Below are 21,724 nucleotides of genomic sequence, written 5' to 3'. Positions count from 1 at the left end.
AACAAAAAAGCTTCTAAGCGGGTAATCCAAAAAAACTTCAACTGACAATAATGTTTGCGTTTCAGTGAAAACAAAAAGTAAACCCCCCAAAAGGGATAACCAACGATCCCTCAACTATACAAACGTCAAGTTAATCAACAAAACCTAATCTTTAAAGAAATAAACACCAGGCTTGGAATTACACGCAGGCAACGGGGGGCACGGCCTCCGTTGCCCCTGGTCTTGGCCTTGGTGCCCCTTCAAAAGTTCCCCATTGACTTTAAGACTTTCCAATAGAAGTGCCCTTTGCAAAATGACAATCGCCTTGCCCTTTGAAAGGTTAAATTCCAGGCATGAAAGACCCCCAAAACGAAGAAGTAAAAAAAAGAAGAAAAAATAGTACAAAATATTTCATTATTGCTATTCTTGGCGTCAGCTTTCTGTCTCAGACCCAAGAATCGCCGGCCGGGCCACCAGAGTCGAGGAGTACGGAGTCAGTCTTGGTGCGGTCTTTGTTGACTTGGGCGTAGACGACGTTATCCCTCTGTGGCTGAGATCCCTGCTGGAAATGTGAAGAAGATGGGGGAGCAAACATTATTAAGTTATTAAAAGTATTAAGTTCAACCACTACAGAACTTATATACATAAGTTTTTAAGTTGTTAAAGTTTAATCACTACATACTTTTACTGGCTTCTATCTACAGTCCTATATTTGAATAAAACTATGAATTATGCCTCTCTTTTGCCTAACTGCAGTGAAATGAAATAATCCTTTGTACAGTCAAATGGAACATATAAAAACATCTAAAAAACATTGACTCCATTGTTAAGTTTAAGATTGCTTTAAAGACACACTTATTATTTAACATTTAATTCATCCATTTTGTTTGTTACCCAGTACATCTTGTCTTTTTTTTCTGTTGTGTTTTTCTCAAGAGCGCTTAGGGACATGTTTGATTTCTATGTGTTATGAGCTATATAAGAACGGTTAATTATTATTATTAATGGAATGTGGATGAAGAATTAGTTACAATCATAAGAATTACTTAATATACAACACAGACAACACAACCATTGGAAATGAAGATGTAAACAAATACAAAGTTTAAGTATTGTTCTCCCTTAATAGTGGTCTGCTGGTCAAATTCCAGTAAAAACACCCATGGACCAGTCAAAAGTTCTGTCCAACTAGTCAGGCTGTTTTAAATTGAGGTTTCAAAAAACTTAATCTTCCAATAACTCCACTAAGTCAATGTTTCTAAAAACTCAAACTTTCAATGACTCAAACTCTATGTTTCAAACAACTCATTTTTTTTTGAAACGCAATCTTTCATTGGCTCAAACATTAATATCTCAATGTTTAAAAAAAAAACACAATCTTATTCTTGTATTATGACTCAAACATTTCAACTCACTTTTTAAAACAACTCCATCTTTCAATGACTCAAATTTTTCAGAGACTCAAATGTTTCAACTCAATGTTTCAAATTACACGATATTTCAATTTTCACTACTTTAACTTTTTTTCTGAAATGCATAATTCCTCCTGCATTAGGCACAGCCTCCAGCCCTACACAAATCTTTGAAACATACTTACTCTTCCGAACACTGCCACCCCTCCCACTGGGGGACCTCTACGCCCAGCGGAGTCATTCGCATTGCCGTGATCCAGAGATGCATAGTTGAGCTCCCTCATCGGTATGTCGTCACGCGACCTCTCAGACGGAGCTACAAATTAGAGGAAGATAAATATACATATAATGTTGGTCGCTATGGTCCAGTGGTAAGACTGCATGACTTGCAATCACACAGTTTCGGGTTCAGGTCCTACCGAGCTAACCAATGATTACTTAAAGCCATTATACACTTTCTGTAAACAGTATTGTCCAAGCCCCACACTTCGTGTATCACAACTTATATATAAAACAACAAACCTGTGAAAATTTAGGCTCAATCGGTCATCGGAGTCGGGAGAAAATAACGGGGAAAACCCACTCTTGTTTCCGCGCGTTTCGCCGTGTCATGACATGTGTTTAAAATAAATCCGTAATTCTCGCTAACAAGAATTTATATTGTTTTACTGTTTTCTCAAAAAGTAAAGCATTTCATGGACTAATATTTCAAGAGAAGTCTTTCACCCATTACCTTCTGTAAACCCTGTAAATTATTTGTAAATCTGTGAACTTTTATTTTACTTTTCTGTACCGAAAGGGTCCAATGGCTTTAAAGAGAAGGTACACATTTGTACATGTACACCTATGGATTGTTGCTTTGATCGGCAGCAATTAGCGCCAAAGCACCTCACATGGTGCTATCTAAGGATTAGGTCTCATAATTCAAAAACATTGTCCTACATCTGGCAGGAAATACTGTATGTTACAGCGCCAGGAGCGTCACTGAGTGACGGACATGTGCGCCATATAAGTAGCCACAAGTTATTCTTATTATCAGACAAAGCTGTGTAGCCCCAAAGTGTCGCGAAAGGCAGATGCCTTTTCCAGCTTGATTTTGCAATTTATTGTTGTTAAATTATTCATAACAAATCAAACCCAAAATATTGGTAATTTGTACACAAATAAGAGAAGTGCAGAACAGTTAAACCAATCGCACTGCATAATAGGTTAATGTCTGTCGCCCCAAGTTGAACAAGTTGGAAAAAGCCCCTGTGGCTTCACCACTCGCACATGTAGCCTCTGGTTCAAGTCGCTTTGTGGCTACTCAGCAATGCCACGAAGGCCTTGACAAAAGGCTAGAAAGCACTCAAGTACACAGAACTGGCCTAGAGTTACACAGGCTTCTGTTGCCCTGGTCTTTGCCTCAGCGCCCCCTTCAAAATGTTCTCAAAGACTTTAAAGATTTCCAACGAAAGTGCCCTTTGCAGAATGAAAATGGTCTTTCTCTTTTAAAGGGAAGGTACACGTTTGTAATTACTCAAAACAAATATTAACTGAAAAACTGACTTGGTAATGAGCATTGGAGAGCTGTCGATAGTATAAAACATTGTGAGAAACGGCTCCCTCTGAAGCAACTTAAATATTGAGAAAGAGGTAATTTCTCGCTAAAATAAAAAATTCTTATCTGAAAGCACACAAATTCGTCCAACAAGGGTGTCTTACTCTCATAATTTTTCTCGCAAATTCGATGACCAATTGAGCCCAAATTTTCACAGGCTTGTTATTTTATGCTTATTATGGGATACACCAAATGAGAAGACTGGTCTTTGACAATAACCAAAGGTGTACCTTCCCTTTAAGTTGAAATTCCAGGCCTGACAGAAATTATCACACGTCAGTCCCAAATAATGTTCAATAATGTACAATTATTTTCAAACACACTTCAAAGCATAAAACGTTAACAAATAATAATCCAAGCAGACAAAATCACACAACAAAGCAATTACTCCAAACAAAGCTAGCATCTACCTTCTTCACTATAAGCAGACACAGAATCTCGACTCTGTGGCGACGTAAAACTTTGAGGCGACGTAAAACTTTGTGGCATGTGGTCCTGCCGTTCAGGCACAAACGAGGAGGCTACACGAGCAAGCAAAAGCAAGCATGCATGCAAACAACAGAGAGAGAAAACGAGGAGAGAAAAAGCGGCTGGTTAACAAGACTACATTCTAAAATGGTTTGGGTTATTAAGTTAATAACAAAAATGAAAAGAACACCACAGCATTTTGTTAATTGAAAAGGGTAAAACAGGCTGTTGAGCATTGAACATGGGCCCAATTTCGGAAAAGACTTGGCCCAATTTCACGGCTCTGCTTACCGAAAGCAAAGAATCATAAATAAGAATTTATTTCTTTATATAATTTATAGTAATTTGGGGGGCTAATCATCCTTACTCGCAGCTTAGAGCTGAATTGCGAAGGACGCGGCTACAACATGTTTGAGAAGCAGGCATTCAAGGGCGCCTCTGGCTGCCAGCCACATCAACTCATTATGACCACGGAGCAAGATCAAAAGTGTTTGATTTGTCCCGAGGGAGGAAAACCGGATGGTCTGGAAATCCCTTGTGGCAAAGAAAAAACGCACAACTCAACTCACATAATGTATGGCCCTGGCCGGGAATCGAACCGGGGTCACCTTGGTGAGAGGCGAGCGCTTTACGCACACGCCAACCATGCCACCCAATTGTGTTGATTATTGAGTACGATTATTTCGTGATTTGTTTAATATTACTTTTAGGAAAGTCTGGACGTGGAGATTGGTTGCTGTGAAGGGTTATTTAGAGTAAATGCTACTTGTAGACCGGGGCATTGGCTGAAGAGTGATCCCTTTTTAACCACTAAAAAAGGTTTTGTGGGTCAAAGGCGCTAGACCAACACACATCTTATGGTGAAATCCATAATATATGTTGTAAAAAAGACCAAGTTACTCTACCCTTCAGAACACTACATAACAGCAGGCAGTGTGGAGTGTATTGTGTTCCCAGGGCGTCGGGGAAAGGACTCTTGAGGACGCTATTGTGTGTAAAACTCTTAGCTTTTTGCCTGCCGGCATAGGGAACAATGCAATTGTAGTATTCGCTCTACAGGTAAGTAGAGTGAAGTAGACCACACTATTATGAATTAATCCCTATACACAGCCATCATAGAAATCTGGGTAGAACTGTATACCCCAAAAGGGCGAGTTTATGGACTTGGGGGTTAGGGGATTTGGTATTTTTGCTGGAACCATAAGTACCTTCCTCGCTGTACTGCGAAACAGATTCACGGTTGCCGGGATGCTCGGTTAACGGCGCCAGCATGTCATCGTTAGTAACCATGGCAGTACCTTTCAGATCTACACAGGCATGCCAAAAGCGCGTAACGCATACACACAAAATAATAGGATGTTAAAATAGAAAACAAACACAACAACTAATGGTTAGATGCAAAACAAAAGGGCACAGGCAAATTAAATGTGCATGCACGACAATAAAGAGTTTGGTTAATATTTTACAGGCTATTAAAGGCCGTGGACACTATTGGTAATTACTCAAAATAATTATCAGCATAAAACCTAACTTGGTGACGAGTAATGGGGAGAGGTTGATAGTATAACATTGTGAGAAACGGCTCCCTCTGAAGTAACGTAGTTTTCGAGAAACAAGTAATTTTCCACGAATTTGATTTTGAGACCTCAAGTTTAGAATTTGAGGTCTCGAAATCAAGCATCTGAATGCACACAACTTCGTGTGACGAGGGTGTTTTTTTCTTTCATTAATATCTCAAAACTCCGCTGACTAATCGAGCTCAAATTTTCACATGTTTGTTATTTTATGCACGTTGAGATACACTAGTCTTTGACAATTACCAATAGTGTCCAGTACTTTAAAGAGCTGAATACAGTGTCTACTTGCTTAAGAAATAGCAAAAACACTGTCGAGTATTTTCACTAGAACGTCAAATCAATCCAAGTTTAGCAAAGAGACAGCGGGTACCAACCGCATCAGTGGTCAACGCGTTCACAAAAGAGACACAAACCCTCAGTAAGCTGAGAAATGTGTTGAGGGTTGGAATTAGGGTTGGATTTGAGGTTAGGTTTGGGGTTGGGTTAGGGTAGGGTTTAGGGTTGGGTATAAGGGTTGGGTTTTGGGTTGGGTTACGATTGGGTTTAGGGTTGGGCTAGGGTAAGGTTTTGGGTTTTGGGTTGTGTTAGCGGTGGGCTTAGGGTTGGCCTTGGGTTTTAGGTTGGGTTTGTGGTTAGGCTTGGCTTTAATAGGGGTTCTGCTTTAGGGTTCGGGTCGGGTTTGGGACTTGGGTTTGGTTTAGGGTTAGGGTTAGCATTAGGAAAATACATTGAGGGGTCAGAACATTAAATACTATTTTTTGACTGCAGGGCGCCATTTTTTAAACTGAAGTTAATAAGCTACCTTCGTCACTATAGGCCGACATAGATTCTCTAGCGTACGGTTGGCCAACGTATCTTTCCTCATGCTGTTCATCTGGTCTAGCGGCAGCCTGGGGCTCTAAACATGCAAGTAGCCATTTGTTAAGAAATCGTTAGTGGTTAGAAAGAAAAATAAGTTAACCTTCTTTTTATTTTCTCATAAAAGAGTGCAAAGATAATGGGAGAGGTTACAATTTGATTTTATTGAGACCAGAAAGGAACTAACTTTCTATGGGAGGAACTAAAAAGATTTGATTTGTAAAGCTGTTAAGCCCAACGAATCTGCTTAGCAATAAAGGTTACCAGCCAAAGTGCTTCAAGTTCTCATTGTATGCTATTCAGCAAGCACATGATATCTGGTGTACAACTAGTGAGCTATTCAAACTCAATAGTAATTTTGGTTGGTAACCTGTCTCTGCTAAGCAAGTTTTTTCTTTGCTTGCAATATCCATGGTGAATGCACATTCTGGTTTAATAATTTTCTTGGTAACTACAAATGTAAATGTATGAAGTACGCTTTATGCTTCAGCAAATTTTTCTGCTACAGTTAGCACAAATTTGCTTACTCTTAAAGACACTGGACACTATTGGTAATTGTCAAAGACCAGTCTTTTCACTTGGTGTATCTCAACATACTGTATGCATAAAATAACAAACCTGTGAAAATTTGAACTCAATTAGTGGTCAAAGTTTTAAGAATATAACGAAAGAAAAAAACACCCTTGTCACACAAAGTTGTGCGCATTCAGATGCTTGATTTCGTGACCTCAAATTCTAAACTTGAGGTCTCAAAATCAAATTTGTGGAAAATTACTTCTTTCTCGAAAACTACGTCATTTCAGAGGGAGCCAATTCTCACACCAACCTCTCCCCATTACTCGCTACCAAGTAAGGTTTAATGCTAATAATTATTTTGACTAAGATGCAATTAACAGAAAGAAAAAGAAACAAAAAGTAGGAAATCAAAATCTAATCAAGCGTTGCAAATCAGCCGCCATGCAAGATGGACCTAGCCACTCAACTATCTACCCTTCTTAAACTCTAGAGGGTAGACACTCCTTTGTCTAAAAAAAGTTTTTTTTCAAAGGACTTGGACAACATAACTGTCCAAGACCAGTATCCGCACTTATCAGAATAACGCTTATCAGAATGAATAAAATTACCAGCCAAAATACAGTGTCACATATTCAATTCATGGCTGGTATCTTGCTAATTTTGGCTGAGCACAAAGATGTCAAGCAATATTTTGCTGTTTGTAACAGCTCTATGCTCAAGCAGAAAATAATGCTTAATAATTGACGATCGGAGCATACTGATCCAATCAGTGAGTTCTTTTCAGAACCACCCTAACTCATTGGGAGATAGTCATTATTATATGGTGTTACCGCAAACCTTTCCATATCGTATCTCACCACCATGCAAAGTTTCAAATCCTACTTAATTGTCTGCTAAGCAGAAATGCAGCAGGTTACCAGTCACAAACTGTACTTAGAGTATGTTGCATGGTAGTTTGGCTACATGCAACTTTCTAATAAAAAATTTAAAAAAAAGGAAAATGGCCGATCACAATTGAACTTTTGTACAGTTTTTTTCAGTTTCCAAGGGCACAGTTATAATATAAAAAAAAAAAAAAGAAAAAAAAAAAGAAGGAAATCAGCTGATCCTCTGAAAAATTGCATGCCTGCTTATTCTGGTAAGCAAAGTTTTGTTGTGCAAATCTACTTTTAGGAGTAGTTGATGTATAGCTTACCTGGGTCCCTGTAGGAGTACGGGTCCGGCCTCCCTAGGGTGTCGTTCTGACGTCTATCGTACGAGTTGTACCCGGGTGGGGCTCCCTCGTCCTTAGGAGGGCCGGACTTGACGGGCAGCGTGGAGGCTTGGTAATCGATCCGTTGGCCTGTTTAGTGGTTCATCAAACAAAGATAATTAATCAAGTTGAAACATTTTTGGGGGCGGGGGGGGGGGGGGGGGGGGGGATGAACAAAGAATTGACTGGAGTGGAATTCAAACAAACGACCTCCGGATTAACGTGCCGGCGCTCTACCAACTGAGCTATCTAGCCCTATGTTGGCGGTGTCCCTATTTTGTCAATTACTTCGTTCGGGGGTACATTTTCTTTTTTTGTCGGGAAAAACTTACAATACTTGACAACTTAATGATAGACAGAGAGTAAGCCATTTGCCAGTTAGATTTTGAGAAGTATATGGCATGACATTTGGACCCTGGAAAAAAACTCAGTTATCGTATATGGTGCTTTGTCACCCTCAATAGCTTAGAACCTCTTATTCCCTTACCTGGTGCAGCAGGCGTCGATGCTGACCTAACTGGGGCGGGGCTTGTCGTCCTGCCCCCCGGCGGCAAGGTGTTGCTCTTACTGGGTGACTTTGTGGTTGTCCAGATGCCCGGGTTGAAGTGCTGCTCGTCCCAGCCGTCCTGCTTGTACAGGGCACGTAGGTCCTTGAAACCCCACATGGTGTTCAGAACCTGGAAGGATTCAAAACGAGAATGTTCATGAATGATCAGAAATATGCATTCAAGCTCAGGGCTACATGTTTCGATGATTGGAGGGATTCAAATACATGAATATTCATAAACATTCAGGGCTATGCACTGATTGGAGGGATTTAAACACATGAATATTCATTAAAACTTAGGGCTACAATACGATTGAAGGGATTCAAATGCATGAATTTTCATAAAAACTCAGGGCTACATGGTGAGTGGAGGGATTAAAAAAAATGAATATTCATAAAAACTGTGGGCTAAATGTTGATTGGAGGGATTTACACACATGAATATTCAAAAATGCTCAGGGTTCCATGACGATTGGAGGAATAGCAATACTGAACCATGTTTTTAACGATGCTATGTCAGAATTTTGGCCCAAAACATTAACAAATAGATTTTTTTGAGTGAATGTTATTTCAAAGAGTATCACCCGCTCTAACGAAAAAAAGTTTAACTTTGACTTTTAATGGTCAGGAACGAAAAAAAGCTTAACTTTGACTTTTAATGGTCAGGAACCATGAAAAAAATTTAAAACGTTTCTTATAAAACACATAAGAATTGGTCCCGTGATATATTGTCGGGATCCTGACAAAAACTAATTTTGAGCACTTTATTTCACTGCTACTAATAATTGGGGGACTTTTCGAGCAATGGTTCAAATGAACACTTGTAACTTTCTCGACGCCCATCAAAATTTGGGTCAAATCGGCCAAAAATCTGACACAGCATCTTTAAACTATCACCCTCAACTGCATACAGTTAGACAAACAGGTGTATCACAAGAACTGTGATTATGTTATGCTCTCTCGAACAGGCTGGTCCTGGAGTGAGCGCATTATAAGCTCAATAAATTATTCTAAATAATTACAAAATCAAAACAGAACAGGACCAGTTGCCATAACAAAAAAAACAAAGAAATAAAAAACTTACCTGATAGGCACACTTGACGATTGTTTGAGAGTACTTGTTGCGAGATTTAGTGATCGACACCAACTTCTCGATTCCACTGGCATCCCGGAGAGATCTGAGAAGTTCATGAAATAAAGTTTTATAAGTTAAGAAGACGAAAGCGGAATATAATAAGAGAATAGTTTTCTTTTTTGTTTGTGGTATATCTGCTAATTTCTGCTCAAGTGTAAATCCAAATGCCCTCTAGGTTAATTTTATTGTATACATGTACATTTAATGTGATTAAAACAACTGAACGTTTAAAAAAACAAAAGGTACACTTCGCCCTTCAGCAGTTCTATTAAACTGAACCCCAGGTGTCAAAAAAAAAAAATCTAAAAGATTGGCATCTGTATATTTCACTCCGTGATCTTTATTGAACCCCTTTTTCGAAATAACACCCCTTGACCTTCGACTTACTTTGAGTTCTCTGCGTTCTTGTTGATGAGCTCCTGTAGGGCACTCAGCACCGCAGTCAGGCTGTCTGTTGACAGCTGCTTGTTGTCTGCCGCAACCGAGCCGCTAGGCAACCTGAACACCAGGTCCCGCATGGCGTACTTCCCTGCAAGATCAAATGGAGACGAGTCAGGGTGTTAGTTTGGTAAGACCAATATGGGGACGGAGTGTATGCCCCTCGCCCCATCCCAAATGTTACCTTACTTTAACTCACTATTTTCCTCTTAAACAAAAAGCAACCAGAAAATTTGACCCAGAACTTGAGTCAGGTTCACTGGAGCCCTTGATCTTACCGATGAGTTCTTTATTTCTGGAGTCCAGTGAGAGGTTGCGTAGAGCCCTGGCTACGGCCGAGACAATCTTGTCGTTCTCCATCCTTAGGAGTTCCACCAGGACCGGCAGACCCTTCTCCTTCCGTACCTGGGCTCGGATGTATAGCGCCCACTGTGGACAACAAACCAACACAGAAAAATGGCATTTAGAAACAATTATTGTCAACCGTCCTTAGAAGCTTTCACTAGGTACCAGTTGAACAGTGACTTGCATACAAAGTCCTTCTCTTCACCTTTCAGCTCGCCTAAATACATCGCTTCTCTCCTCATTCTCCATCAGTTTTTGCGCATTATAAATGTCTTTATTACTATTATTATTTATCCCAGGCCTATTTCATTACATTAATTTTATTTATTACTTTCACAGGTAAAAATGCAAATCCCGCAGCTCAAATCACGTTCTAGTAAAAGATCTTGAGATTTTCAAGCAACCCCTGAACAAAGATATTGACAAACCTAGGAATACCACTAACATATGGCTAGCTCAGTTGTATTAGGGATGAGATAGGCTGTTGAAAAAAAAAAAGAACTTTGAGCGCAAATCGTGAAAACATGCGAGAGCGAAAGCTTGCGGGTACGAAGCCTGCTTTCATACATTTATCTTTGGTTTTGAAAGCCCCACTCTGCAATTTTAATTTATTTTATTTGTTATTATTATTATTGTTATTTCTTTTAGATGTAGTTGGGTTTTTTAAAATAAAACGGATCCATTGTGGTCTTTAACTTGACTACTTAAAAAGAGAAATTGCATCCCCTAAAGTGATCAGTTTCCAGCCACGTTCAAAGTTGCACCGAACGCATTTCAACTTTCATTTTATCACTTCTTGGGGGAAGAAAATTAAAGCGTCGTAAAAACAAGAATAATGCCTGGTACTCACCACCCACTCTCCAGATGCCATATTCTGCAGGGTACCAGTGGTGGCTTCAAGCGTGACGTGGTTGGAGCACTCCGAGAGGAGCGTCAGGTAGGGTCGGACCATCTCGTGGGCAAAGAGAAGCTCTACACCCTTAGGGGGGTACTTGCGATCCGGGATGGCCATGTTAGGATCCCAGGTTGCACCCCTCCTGGTTGATGAAGAAAATCAGAGAATAATGCTTATTGATTTTTGAGGTTGAACAAACAATAGACAACAGTGGGATTTGAACCAAAAATGTCATTTCAAACAATAATCCACAATGTCCACTTAAAGGAACACGTTGCCTTGGATCGGACGAGTTGGTCTACAAAAAGCGTTTGTAACCGTTTGTTTTGTATAAAATACATATGGTTGGAAAGATTTTTTAAAAGTAGAATACAATGATCCACACAAATTTGCCTCGAAATTGCGTGGTTTTCCCTTTATTGTGCGAACTAACACGGTCGGCCATTTATGGGAGTAAAAAAATTGACTCCCATAAATGGCCGACCGTTTTAGTCGACCAGGTAAAAGGACAACCGTGCAATTTCGAGGCATGTTTGTGTGGATCATTGTATTCTACTTTTACAACATCTTTCTCCATATATGCATTTTATAACAAACGGTTACAAGCGCTTTTCAAAGACCAACTCGACCGATCCAAGGCAACGTGTTCCTTTAAGAACTCACTCCCCGGCAGTGAAGTTACAAACAAAAGTCCCTAAATCCACTAAGTGAAAGTAGTAGTCCCGGCCGATTTCCAACCTTCCACCCAGGTACAAATGTAGTAGCTAATAATTAATGGGGATTGTGAACGAGTACTTTTAGAACTAAGAAGTCCCCCCCCCCCCCCCCCCCCCAATTTTGAAATCTACTCGGTGTCCGTAGAATAAATAGCAAGAAAGTTCTCAAGAGCATAATCGGCACAGCAAAGTAGATATTATATAGGATTTGAGGCATTGCATGGTGAGGTATCAATGTATATTTGGTTTGCAGTAACACCATGTGCGTATCTACTTGCCAGGTAGAGTTGTTCTTAGGGAACTGTCTTGCTTTATTCTACTGCCGTGGAGTAGATAATCGGAGGTTCGGGAGACTTCTCAGTTCTGAAAAGAACTGTCCTGCTTTTCAACTATTACCAGGGCGGATGGTATAGAAATTAGACTGGACTACTACTTTAGCTTATAGGATCGTAATTAACTGTACTGCCGTGGAGTCAGTTCTGAAATTGGTCTCAACGTTTCGACTAGCTTGCTCTAGTCGTCAGGAGACTAGAGCAGATATTGTTTTAAAGTAGATATTGTTTTAGCGCAAACTGAATATACATTAATACCTCACCATGCTATGCCTCAAATCCCATATGAATACGGCTGACCAACTTTTGATACATCAAAAGGTTATTCAGATTATTTAAAAATAGTATTCTTCTGCTGTCAAAAATAAAGATGAAACAAATAAATTGAAAATCAGATTAAAGTAGGAAGAATATCGAGTCTGTGTGTAGCGTGCATCACAGCTGCAAACATTTCTGCAGTCGACTAAAGTTGCCTCTGATATTAAGGACAGGGTTAACATAAATGTGAAGAACGTTTAATCACATTAACTTACGGTAACGTTGACGTTGCTGGCCTTCCCGGTGTGGTCGTACCTTCCATTTTCTTCTTCTTGTTCCCTCCGAAGCATCCAGAGGTGTCATCGGCTATGAATAATTAGCAAATACTCATGAATACATGAATAACTTTAAAAATGTGATTCAAATTCCACCAAAGACTTGTATGCAAAATAACATATAATAAAAGATCATGGATAATTCTTTATGCTAATAGCTGTCAATGTTACAAGTACATGTAAGTATTGAAGAAGATTAATGAGTTATTTATGACTTGCAAGAGAATTATCATCAGCTTTAGTGGAGACATTTTACATGAATAAATAAATGGATAAATATGTGCATGTTCAGAACTTTTTTTAGAACAATTTAAAAAAAAAAACTTAAAAAACTGCAAAATGTTCCAGTATATTAACTCTTATGCTGATCAATGATGTCATATACATTTTTGAGCAAATAGAATAAGCTAGTGCAAACTTAAGGCCCTATGGTATAAATGCAAATGTTTTAGTCTCCTTGAAAAACTCTGCTAGCCTTTGAGAAAGACTTTGCTCGGGTCGAAACATCAGGCCATCAAACTATTTTTTTGCACAATCATGAGCAGTTATCATTAACAACAAAATTAGCTCCATGTTTCAAGGTATGGTTTGCAGCAATTTATCATTATTATAGCAATTTTAAAAGCTTATATATGCCGTGTACGAAAGTATCACTAATAAACAATTTGTGTCATTTTTTTTAGTTTCACTTGCCTTATTTGTTAGCCTTTTTAAAATTATTTATGTTAGTTTTATTATAACCTATTAAATAAAATGTGGATTGAACACCGATGATGTACCATTGCTCTATGATATAGGTTTCTTGAAAGCTAGAATATCGGAACGTACATGTATGTACTCTTCCCAAAACCAATGATGTACCATCGTTTTATGATATGGTAATTGAAACTAGAGGATTGGAATATATGTACTTTTTTTAAACACCAATGATGTACCATCCCTTTGCGAGTCTCTTGAATACTAGAGGATTGGAATGAATGTACTCAATTACTTACTCCTGTACTTAAACGACAAGTTTCTTGAAAACTCCAGGATAAACACTACTTAAGGATGCTTTAATGAAGCTGTTTTTAATGCACATGATAATAATTATATTAATATTAAATGACAGCTGGCTGACCCTTGATAACGCAGACCAAAATAAAAAGAACCCATTTCCAGAAAGAAAGAAAAAACATTTAGAACAAAATGGCTTTAAAACCGGAATCATAGTTTGACAACAATGTCAATAATTCAGCAGGAAGACAACAAAAGACCAGGGGCGGATGTCATAAGGCCGTTAAGCAGAAAATACTGCTAAGCTCATTTATATGCTACGCGAAAGATTTTGGGGGCACCAGTCATCACAAGGTAAACTTTATGAACTTTTGGCTGCGCTTAGCAAGTTTTTGGGCTTACAGGCTTTACGAAATGGACCGATCCAGCCTGTCAATCAAACTGTGCGCGTTCACACATTTGACCAATCACAGCAATGAATGTGGTCGGACAAACTCGGTCATGCGTGCGCATATATTTGGCACGCGCGGCAGAATCGTGCAGAATTTCATTGGGAGTGCTCGTATCAAGTCTTGCTCACGTGCGCGGTGGGGGGAGCTTAGTGGAAAGCCGGAACGGTCCATTGAGCCCAGGAAATCAGCTGCTCATCTAAACAGTACCAAACAGTTCGATACAAGGGCTGACCTAAATTTATGTTCTCTAAACTCGAGGTCTTTACTTCAAGTTCCACTCTAGTAAATGTTTCTCTGTTAACCAAAACCATGTATATTATTATATGATGCAATGGCAATGAGGTAATAGCAATGATGATGAATTGTGATTGGTTAAAAAGCTGCTGCATAAATGAATACATTAGAATAAATTATGAATAACTTGTGGACCAGAAGAGCTAAGCGAATCGTTCTCATGGGTTCGCATGGGTAAGTTACGAGTTTCGAACCTCAGAAAAGCATGAATGTGGTGGAAAAAGAGAGAGAGAGAGACAGAAGTGTTTGACGTGATGTGCTCTCTTACCTCCAAAACAACCCGTGGGACCTTTAGCTGTGATTTATGAACACGCAGGGAAACCATGATGGTGGGTTGGGGGAGGGGGGGGGGGGGGAACAAACAAACAAACAAAATTCACTCCATGAGCTTCACAACACCTTCTACCAAAATAAAAAATTGCTCAAGTATGGACCCATTGCAATCATCAACACCGACTGCAGTATCTATGCAATGGGTCCATTCACTGCTAAGTTACTGGATTCAAAAACAAACCTCCCCCATGGATGCTGGCTCACTCAAAATGGAAGTTAAGACTAGGGTTATAAAACCCAATTAAGGATTTTTAATTAATCAATGGAACTCGCCAGGCAGTCTATACGCGTCTCTTAATAGTACTCATGCATGACGTCACAACTCTTTAATACCCAAAATGAGGCCATAGGCGCCTGTCCGCCACCACTTGCAGTGGCTGCGCCTATAGCCTCGTTTTGGGGTTAGAAGTGTGACGTGCTCATGCATAAATATTAAGAGAGGCGTATGCATGATGTAAACACCCTTTCCAATGCCCATTTATGGACTCAAAGTATTAGTGACCGAAATCACCAGACACTCTGTGCATAATGTGTTATATTAAAATAAGGCTCTGTTTCAAATGTCCTGTTTATGGACTCCGAATCAGTCAAGGTTACTTGCTATTTCGGAAACTTTCTTAATGCTGCAGTGGGCTAGGTTTTCATGCAGCAAGTTAATTTATTTGTTGTAAGAGAAAACTACAGTTTGTCTCAACCAAAATAAAATTATATTAACAAGGCATGCAATGCAGTTTGTTAAAAAAAAATAATAACTTGAAGACAGTTCCAGGGGCAGCAACACTTTATACTGTATTGATGGTGCAACTAGCAATTTGCCACTGAACAACATTGGCCCGATTTCATGGCTTGCTCTGCTGTTGAATTCTGCACTAGCGATCATCATTCCTGGCTTACAGGGCGAACAGAAATTTATGCGCTAACTGTGAAAGTGAGGAATGCCTAGTAGCGTGAAGTACATAAAGTGCACAGGCAAAAAATTCCCTGCTAACTCTTGAAAATCACTTGATGACGTAAGCGTGGAATTCTCTCCTTTCATAAGCGCCGATTATTTGCTTAGTGTCGGCAAAGCCATGAATTCGACTAGAAGTTGCCTATAGTGAGGCAAGGTGGTATGAGTGCAGTGAACTTAATTCAGCTGAATTGGATAGAATTGATAAACTGAATTTATAAAAAATTTAATTGAACACAGAGACACCTTCTAAATTCAAACAGATGTGGGCAACACTTTGTGGAAACACTTGCAAAGATATTGACAAAATAGGGAGACTGCCAACATGGTGCTACAATCCCGGCCAAAATGCTTGGGCCACCCTTTCCTAACGTTGTATACAACGATTCCCTGTGCACTTCCCATTCACATTCAAAACATTTGTCCCCCGCCCCCCGCTCAATGTTGACTGTAACTCAGAACACAACTCAGAACACAATCAGCAATTGGAACCAACATTGAAAGGGGGCAGGGGGGTCCAACGAGATATGGCCGGGATTGTAGATAGCTCAGTGGGTAGAGTGCCGGCTCGTTAGTTCAGAGGTCATTGGTTCAAATCCCGCTCTAGTCACTTTTTTTGTTCAACCCCAAATCACTTACATAAATAGATAGGGCAATGGCAAACAAAGATCATTGTTATACCTCTGTACAAATTGTGAAGTTTGATTGGTCGAGAACCAATCACGTGCTGTGCAACACATACGCATGTTACATGGCTCGACGGGCCGGGTAACATAAAAAGTGATGTACACCGGTGTGCATCACCTTGATCGTTCCCGGCGTTGGTCGATTTCCAGCGCTGTGTACAAAACAGCTGCGGGTTCGAGGGAATTGTTTCTTGTTCGTCTGCTTATCAAACAATGAATAGTCCGTTGTAATAACGTTTGAAGATGACAACAGAACTTCGAGAAGAGGAATAACAATTATACAAAGGTATAACAAAACAATTGTTGCACGCTGTGACTGGGGTCCATGGGTTTTGTACACTTCAGCTTCGCCTCGGGTACCATTTTCCCCCTCAAGTGTACAAAATGCCATGGACCCCGTCACAGCGTGCAACAATTGTATAATGAAAACCCCATAACCAGAAGGAACAAAACCAAACACCTCAAGTATTATACTGACTAAAACAAAACTTTAAAATGGAAACAATTCCAAGCCACTCAAGGGGTTTGACAGAAGCAATCTTTTGTAGATCAAGTTGTTGGCCAAAACATGCATCCCTACCCACAGTGAATAAGGATGTTTGTACTATAATTTACCTGTAGAAGTTTCAGCTGCATTAGTCGACATGTTTTTGAAGAAAAAAAAATTATACAAAAAAGTGAAAAACCACACAGCAATGTTTATAGGAGAGTCGCGTAAATCTGTGCATGCTATAATAATTTTTGTCTCACTGAACTGAAAAATATTTTGGTGAATACGCTTTACTAATTTCAAAAAAAAATACAGCATCTCAGCAAGTAATACTTTAAGCGAAGCTTTCTAGCATCATTATCTTTAAACCTTGTTATCTGTGGACTATTGATTTTTGAGTCATACAAAATATACCCTAACTCTTAAAGCTGCAGGAACACGTTGCCTTGGATCGGACGAGTTGGTCTATTAAAAGCGTTTGAAACAATTTGTTATGAAATGCATCTGGTTAGAAAGATGTTTTAGAAGTAGAATATAATGATCCACACAAGTATCAATCGAATTTGCACGGTTTTCCTTTTACGTCGCGAACTATCACGGTCGGCCATTTATGGGAGTCAAAATTTTGACTCTCATAAATGGCCGACCGTGTTAGTCGACAGGGTAAAAAGGAAACCACGCAATTTTGAGGCATATTTGTGTAGATAATTGTATTCTACTTTTACAATATCTTTCTAACCATATACATTTTACAACAAACGGTTACAGAACGCTTTTCAAAGACCAACTGGACCGATCCAAGGCAACGTGTTCCATTAAGCTGCACTTACGTTTCTTCTGTGCCGTTGATGCAGGGCCATATTTGGAAGGGGCAGAGCGGAGGGGCGCAGCGGGTACGGCGTCTGGATGGTTGGCCTCATTGGAGATCTTGAAGGAGAGATTGCGTATAATACACATCGCATTCTCAACCACCTGGTTTGGAAAAAAATCAGAACCGATTTTGGTAAATGACATGACACTTGTGTCCTTAAGCAAGACACTCAACCATTGCTTCGTCCTTCGGATGTGACGTAAAGCCGTTGGTCTCATGTGTTGTGTAACGCATGTAAAAGAACCCAGTGCACTTATCGAAAAGAGAAGGGGTTCGCCCCCGTGTTCCTGGCTTTTGCTGCTTAATGCGCCGTAGCACCTTGTAAACCCATATACGGTGCTACATAATTGGGTCTCATCCACAGAGCTACATATATTGACTAGAGCGCTAACTTGATCTGCGTTTTGAAGCCACCCTGGGCGCAGACATGTTTGATGTGTTGCGTGAATTCGGAATTTTACGAGAACACACATTGCCGCGATTATTTTACATTCGGCGTGTGCGCTTACATACGCAACTGTCCACTCGTACGTCCGCGCTACGAAAACCGTAACTTGGACTTGATTGCCGTACTAAAAAAAGTAAACGCGCCTTTTAATCATGACGCACATGACGCTCGCAGTTTGTGCGCTGATCAGCAGATTGTGCGTTCACATTTACTGCATTTTTTTTGCTTCGGTGGCACATAGAAAAGAACAAACGCACTATCATGCAAATAGCCGTACAATTGCCGTACAAAAATTCAAGCTTTAGTATTGGTTTGTACATAAACATGGATGCGCCCACATGGCTTCAAAACCTTAGTGCGTGTATAACGGAGTGTTAGCTCTCTAGTCAATATATAGAGCTCTATGGTCTCATCTCAGAATTCATGACTGCAATAACCTATCTGAACGTTTTTATATAGTCAGCGTCTTGACTACCTTGTTTGGTAGATACATGCGCTGTATAAAACTTTGATTTTTTTATTATTATTTTTTTTATTAACCAAGAGTGAGGGGTTAAAGGTTAATGTTCCACTGCAGTGACCTTACCTTATTGTCCATGTTATTGGTGTCGATTGCAGACTTGACCACATGTATCAAGGCATCCACTAATCCTATGCAGTCCCTCATCTTCTTACGGGCGTCTGGGCCATTGGAGCTTACATTTCTGTAAACGAAAATTAGAAAGGGAATAAAATAATTCACAAAGCTCATGTATAGTCATAGTTTGAAACAGTCTGAACGAGTAATCAAATGACCAACCAAGCTTGAATTCATAAAATTTGTTAAAGGCAGTGGACACTACTGGTAATTGTCAAAGACTAGCCTTCACAGTTGGTGTATCTCAGCATATGCATAAAATAACAAACCTGTGAAAATTTGAGCTCAATCGCTTATCGAACTTGCGAGATAATAATGAAAGAAAAAAACACCCTTGTCACACGAAGTTGTGTGCGTTTAGATGGTTGATTTCGAGACCTCAAGTTCTAAATCTGAGGTCTTGAAATCAAATACGTGGACAATTACTTCTTTCTCGAAAACTATGGCACTTCGGAGGGAGCCGTTTCTCACAATTTTTTTGTACCATCAACCTCTCCCCATTACTCGTTACCAAGTAAGGTTTTATGCTAATAATTATTCTGAGTAATTACCAATAGTGTCCACTGCCTTACAACTTTTTCACTAATCAGCCTAGGGGATATTAACACCAAGTTGGCAATCTCTCTCAAACAAAGATGGTTTAACATCTTTGATTATGAATTTTCACAAATCACGTAATTGTGACTTATTAACTACAATCCCAGCCAAAATGCTTTAGCACGCAACAATAAACATACCCTCACCCACCCCCCCCCCCCCCCCCCCCCCCCCCGCTCAATGATGTTAACCCCAGCTGAGCGCAGACAACGCAATACGATCCAACATTGATTGGGGGTCAGGGCCCAATGAGATATGGGCGGTATACAGTACTTATTTCTAGACATTGTAAGATCAGCGATTAGCTCGGTAGGATTCAAACCCACAACCTTGTGATTGCAAGTCCTGCACTCTAAGGAAGGCACTAAATACTTAACTCCACAGGGGTTCGGCCCATCAGAGAATACCCGAGCGAGAATGACCTTATGACGTCATTTTGCATATGCTTGCATCTTTTAGACATGAAAATATAAACAACCAGGTCCCAGTGGTTAGTCCACTCTTATGTAACAACTCCCCAAACCTGCTGCTACAAATGTACTTGAATAAAGAGGTCTGAAGCAGTGCTTGCATCTTTTAAACCTGAAAATATAAACAACCAGGTCCCAGTGGTTAGTCCACTCTTATGTAACAACCCCCCAAACCTGCTGCGTGGGGGATTGTCGCGAACCGTGCCGGAATGTTCCGAGAGCACACGAAAAGTTCTGAACTGCTGTAGAGGTTAGTTTCTAGTGCCTTCGGCACTCTAACCACTAGTTTCTTACCTTAAGCAGCCGGTAGTGTTCCTGTACACTGGTGTCCAGGCGTAGTCCGTCGGTAGCTTGTTATCAGGATTCTCTGGCGTCCAACCAGAGTCCGGTATGATGACATCATTGACAAAGACCGACAAGCCGTCATCTATAATGGGCTTCTTCAGAGGCTGTTTGTAAAATAATTTAAGAAAATTTAAGAATTTCTTCCCAAAAGAAAATCTCTACTGTCATCAGGGCCCAATTTCATAGAGCTGCTAAGCAGACAAATTTGCTTAGCAAGAAATTTATTCTTTGATAAAAAGAAGATTACCAACCGAATTTCCATTTGTTGCACACTGCTTGTTACTGGTATTCAGCTGTTGTTTGCTTAACCTGAAAATCACGTGGAAATTCGGTTGGTAATCCTGTTTTCATCAAGGAAGAAATTTCATGCTAAGCAAATTTGTGTGCTTAGCAGCGCTATGAAATTGGGCCCTGGTCAAAGAATGTTAGTGAAAGACATAGCAAATCAACCTTGGTTTTTTCTTTAATAGCTTTTAATTTTATTTTAAGCGGCTCACCTCGGATGACGAAAGATTCCATAAGGTTCCTGTGACTAGTTCTTTGGTCTGTGGAAAAAAAAGAGAAAAAAAATCCTCAATTCATATTTCAGACATGAAATACAATAACAATAATACAGACTAACTTAGGAAAGTTCTTTTCAGAACTGACACTGAGAAGTCTCCTGAACCCCCCGAACATCTACTCCGCGGTAGTAGAATAAAGCAAGCGTTTGTATAAGAACAGACTCTACCTGGCAAGTAGATACACACATGGTGTTACCGCAAACCAAATATATATTGATATCTCACCATGCAATGCTTCAAATCCTATATAACTTAGGATTATTCTTATAGTTACTGTTACAAGGCTGGGACTCGTCCCAAGTCCTAAGATTAATCCTAAGACTGGGAAGAGTTTGGTGAAATCGACGGGAGAGCCTGGGTCTGTTGAACTTGATCACTCAGCCACAACACGCCAACAAGAAATTACTGAGGGGTAAAACAGAAATGTATTTTGAAACTCACCACAGGATCTCTGGTCGTCCGCAGGAGCCTGATCAGGGCGGGGATTCCCCCAGCGTTCTTGATGGCGACTTTGTTCTCCTCGTTGGGCTTGCCAAAGGAGATATTCCTCAGGGCACCGCAGGCACACTTGTGGACATCAGGGGTGGGGTTACCCAGTAGCTCTACCAGGACGGGGATGCCGTTTAGACTCCTGGGCGACGGGGTGAAGAGGAGCAGGAGCGAGAAGGTCAAGATGGGAATAAAAAAATCAGAAAACGGTTTTCAGAATAAAGAATCGTGTTTGTCATTTCCAGATCATGAATGTTAACTAATTCATGAACCTACCGGCCACTAACAGTTTACTGCACCTGATGGGCGTCTAGTATTTTTTTTCTGCAAGATGTTGTGGATCTACGTTTTGAAGTGCATGTATGCTGGTATGAGACCTAATCCTTGTGAGCCACTTCTCTCTACGATAAGTTCAGTGAGTTCTTTAATATGAACACAACA

At 40.0% G+C, this 21,724-nt stretch overlaps 1 protein-coding gene across 7 annotated transcripts in view; it reads right to left on the bottom strand.

Moving 5' to 3' along the window:
* Window positions 1-222: 222 nt before the first annotated feature.
* Window positions 223-21,724, bottom strand: part of LOC117299096 (catenin delta-2-like) — a 34,330-nt gene continuing 12,828 nt past the window's right edge. For 2 of the 7 annotated variants that reach the window (XM_033782532.1, XM_033782533.1), the window contains exons 8-25: window positions 21,236-21,425; window positions 20,729-20,776; window positions 20,181-20,335; window positions 18,769-18,886; window positions 17,694-17,835; window positions 14,674-14,700; window positions 12,604-12,694; window positions 10,978-11,164; window positions 10,061-10,211; window positions 9,732-9,873; window positions 9,294-9,387; window positions 8,150-8,339; window positions 7,606-7,752; window positions 5,839-5,934; window positions 4,668-4,766; window positions 3,402-3,512; window positions 1,577-1,707; window positions 223-541 (exon numbers count right to left, since the gene is read on the bottom strand). In XM_033782532.1, the coding sequence (XP_033638423.1) occupies window positions 425-541; window positions 1,577-1,707; window positions 3,402-3,512; window positions 4,668-4,766; window positions 5,839-5,934; window positions 7,606-7,752; window positions 8,150-8,339; window positions 9,294-9,387; window positions 9,732-9,873; window positions 10,061-10,211; window positions 10,978-11,164; window positions 12,604-12,694; window positions 14,674-14,700; window positions 17,694-17,835; window positions 18,769-18,886; window positions 20,181-20,335; window positions 20,729-20,776; window positions 21,236-21,425 (2,236 nt within the window). In that variant the 3' untranslated portion in view covers window positions 223-424. Of the gene's footprint in view, window positions 542-1,576; window positions 1,708-3,401; window positions 3,513-4,667; window positions 4,767-5,838; window positions 5,935-7,605; window positions 7,753-8,149; window positions 8,340-9,293; window positions 9,388-9,731; window positions 9,874-10,060; window positions 10,212-10,977; window positions 11,165-12,603; window positions 12,695-14,673; window positions 14,701-16,988; window positions 17,004-17,693; window positions 17,836-18,768; window positions 18,887-20,180; window positions 20,336-20,728; window positions 20,777-21,235; window positions 21,426-21,724 lie in introns of all 7 variants that reach the window. The other 5 variants (XM_033782529.1, XM_033782534.1, XM_033782530.1 and 2 more) reach the window with 5 other exon arrangements.

This window comes from Asterias rubens, chromosome 14, assembly GCF_902459465.1.
Source record: "Asterias rubens chromosome 14, eAstRub1.3, whole genome shotgun sequence".
NCBI lineage: Eukaryota > Metazoa > Echinodermata > Asteroidea > Forcipulatida > Asteriidae > Asterias > Asterias rubens.
The sequence above is the reverse complement of the archived record's forward strand: the minus strand, read 5'-3'. Positions and strand labels throughout refer to the sequence as shown.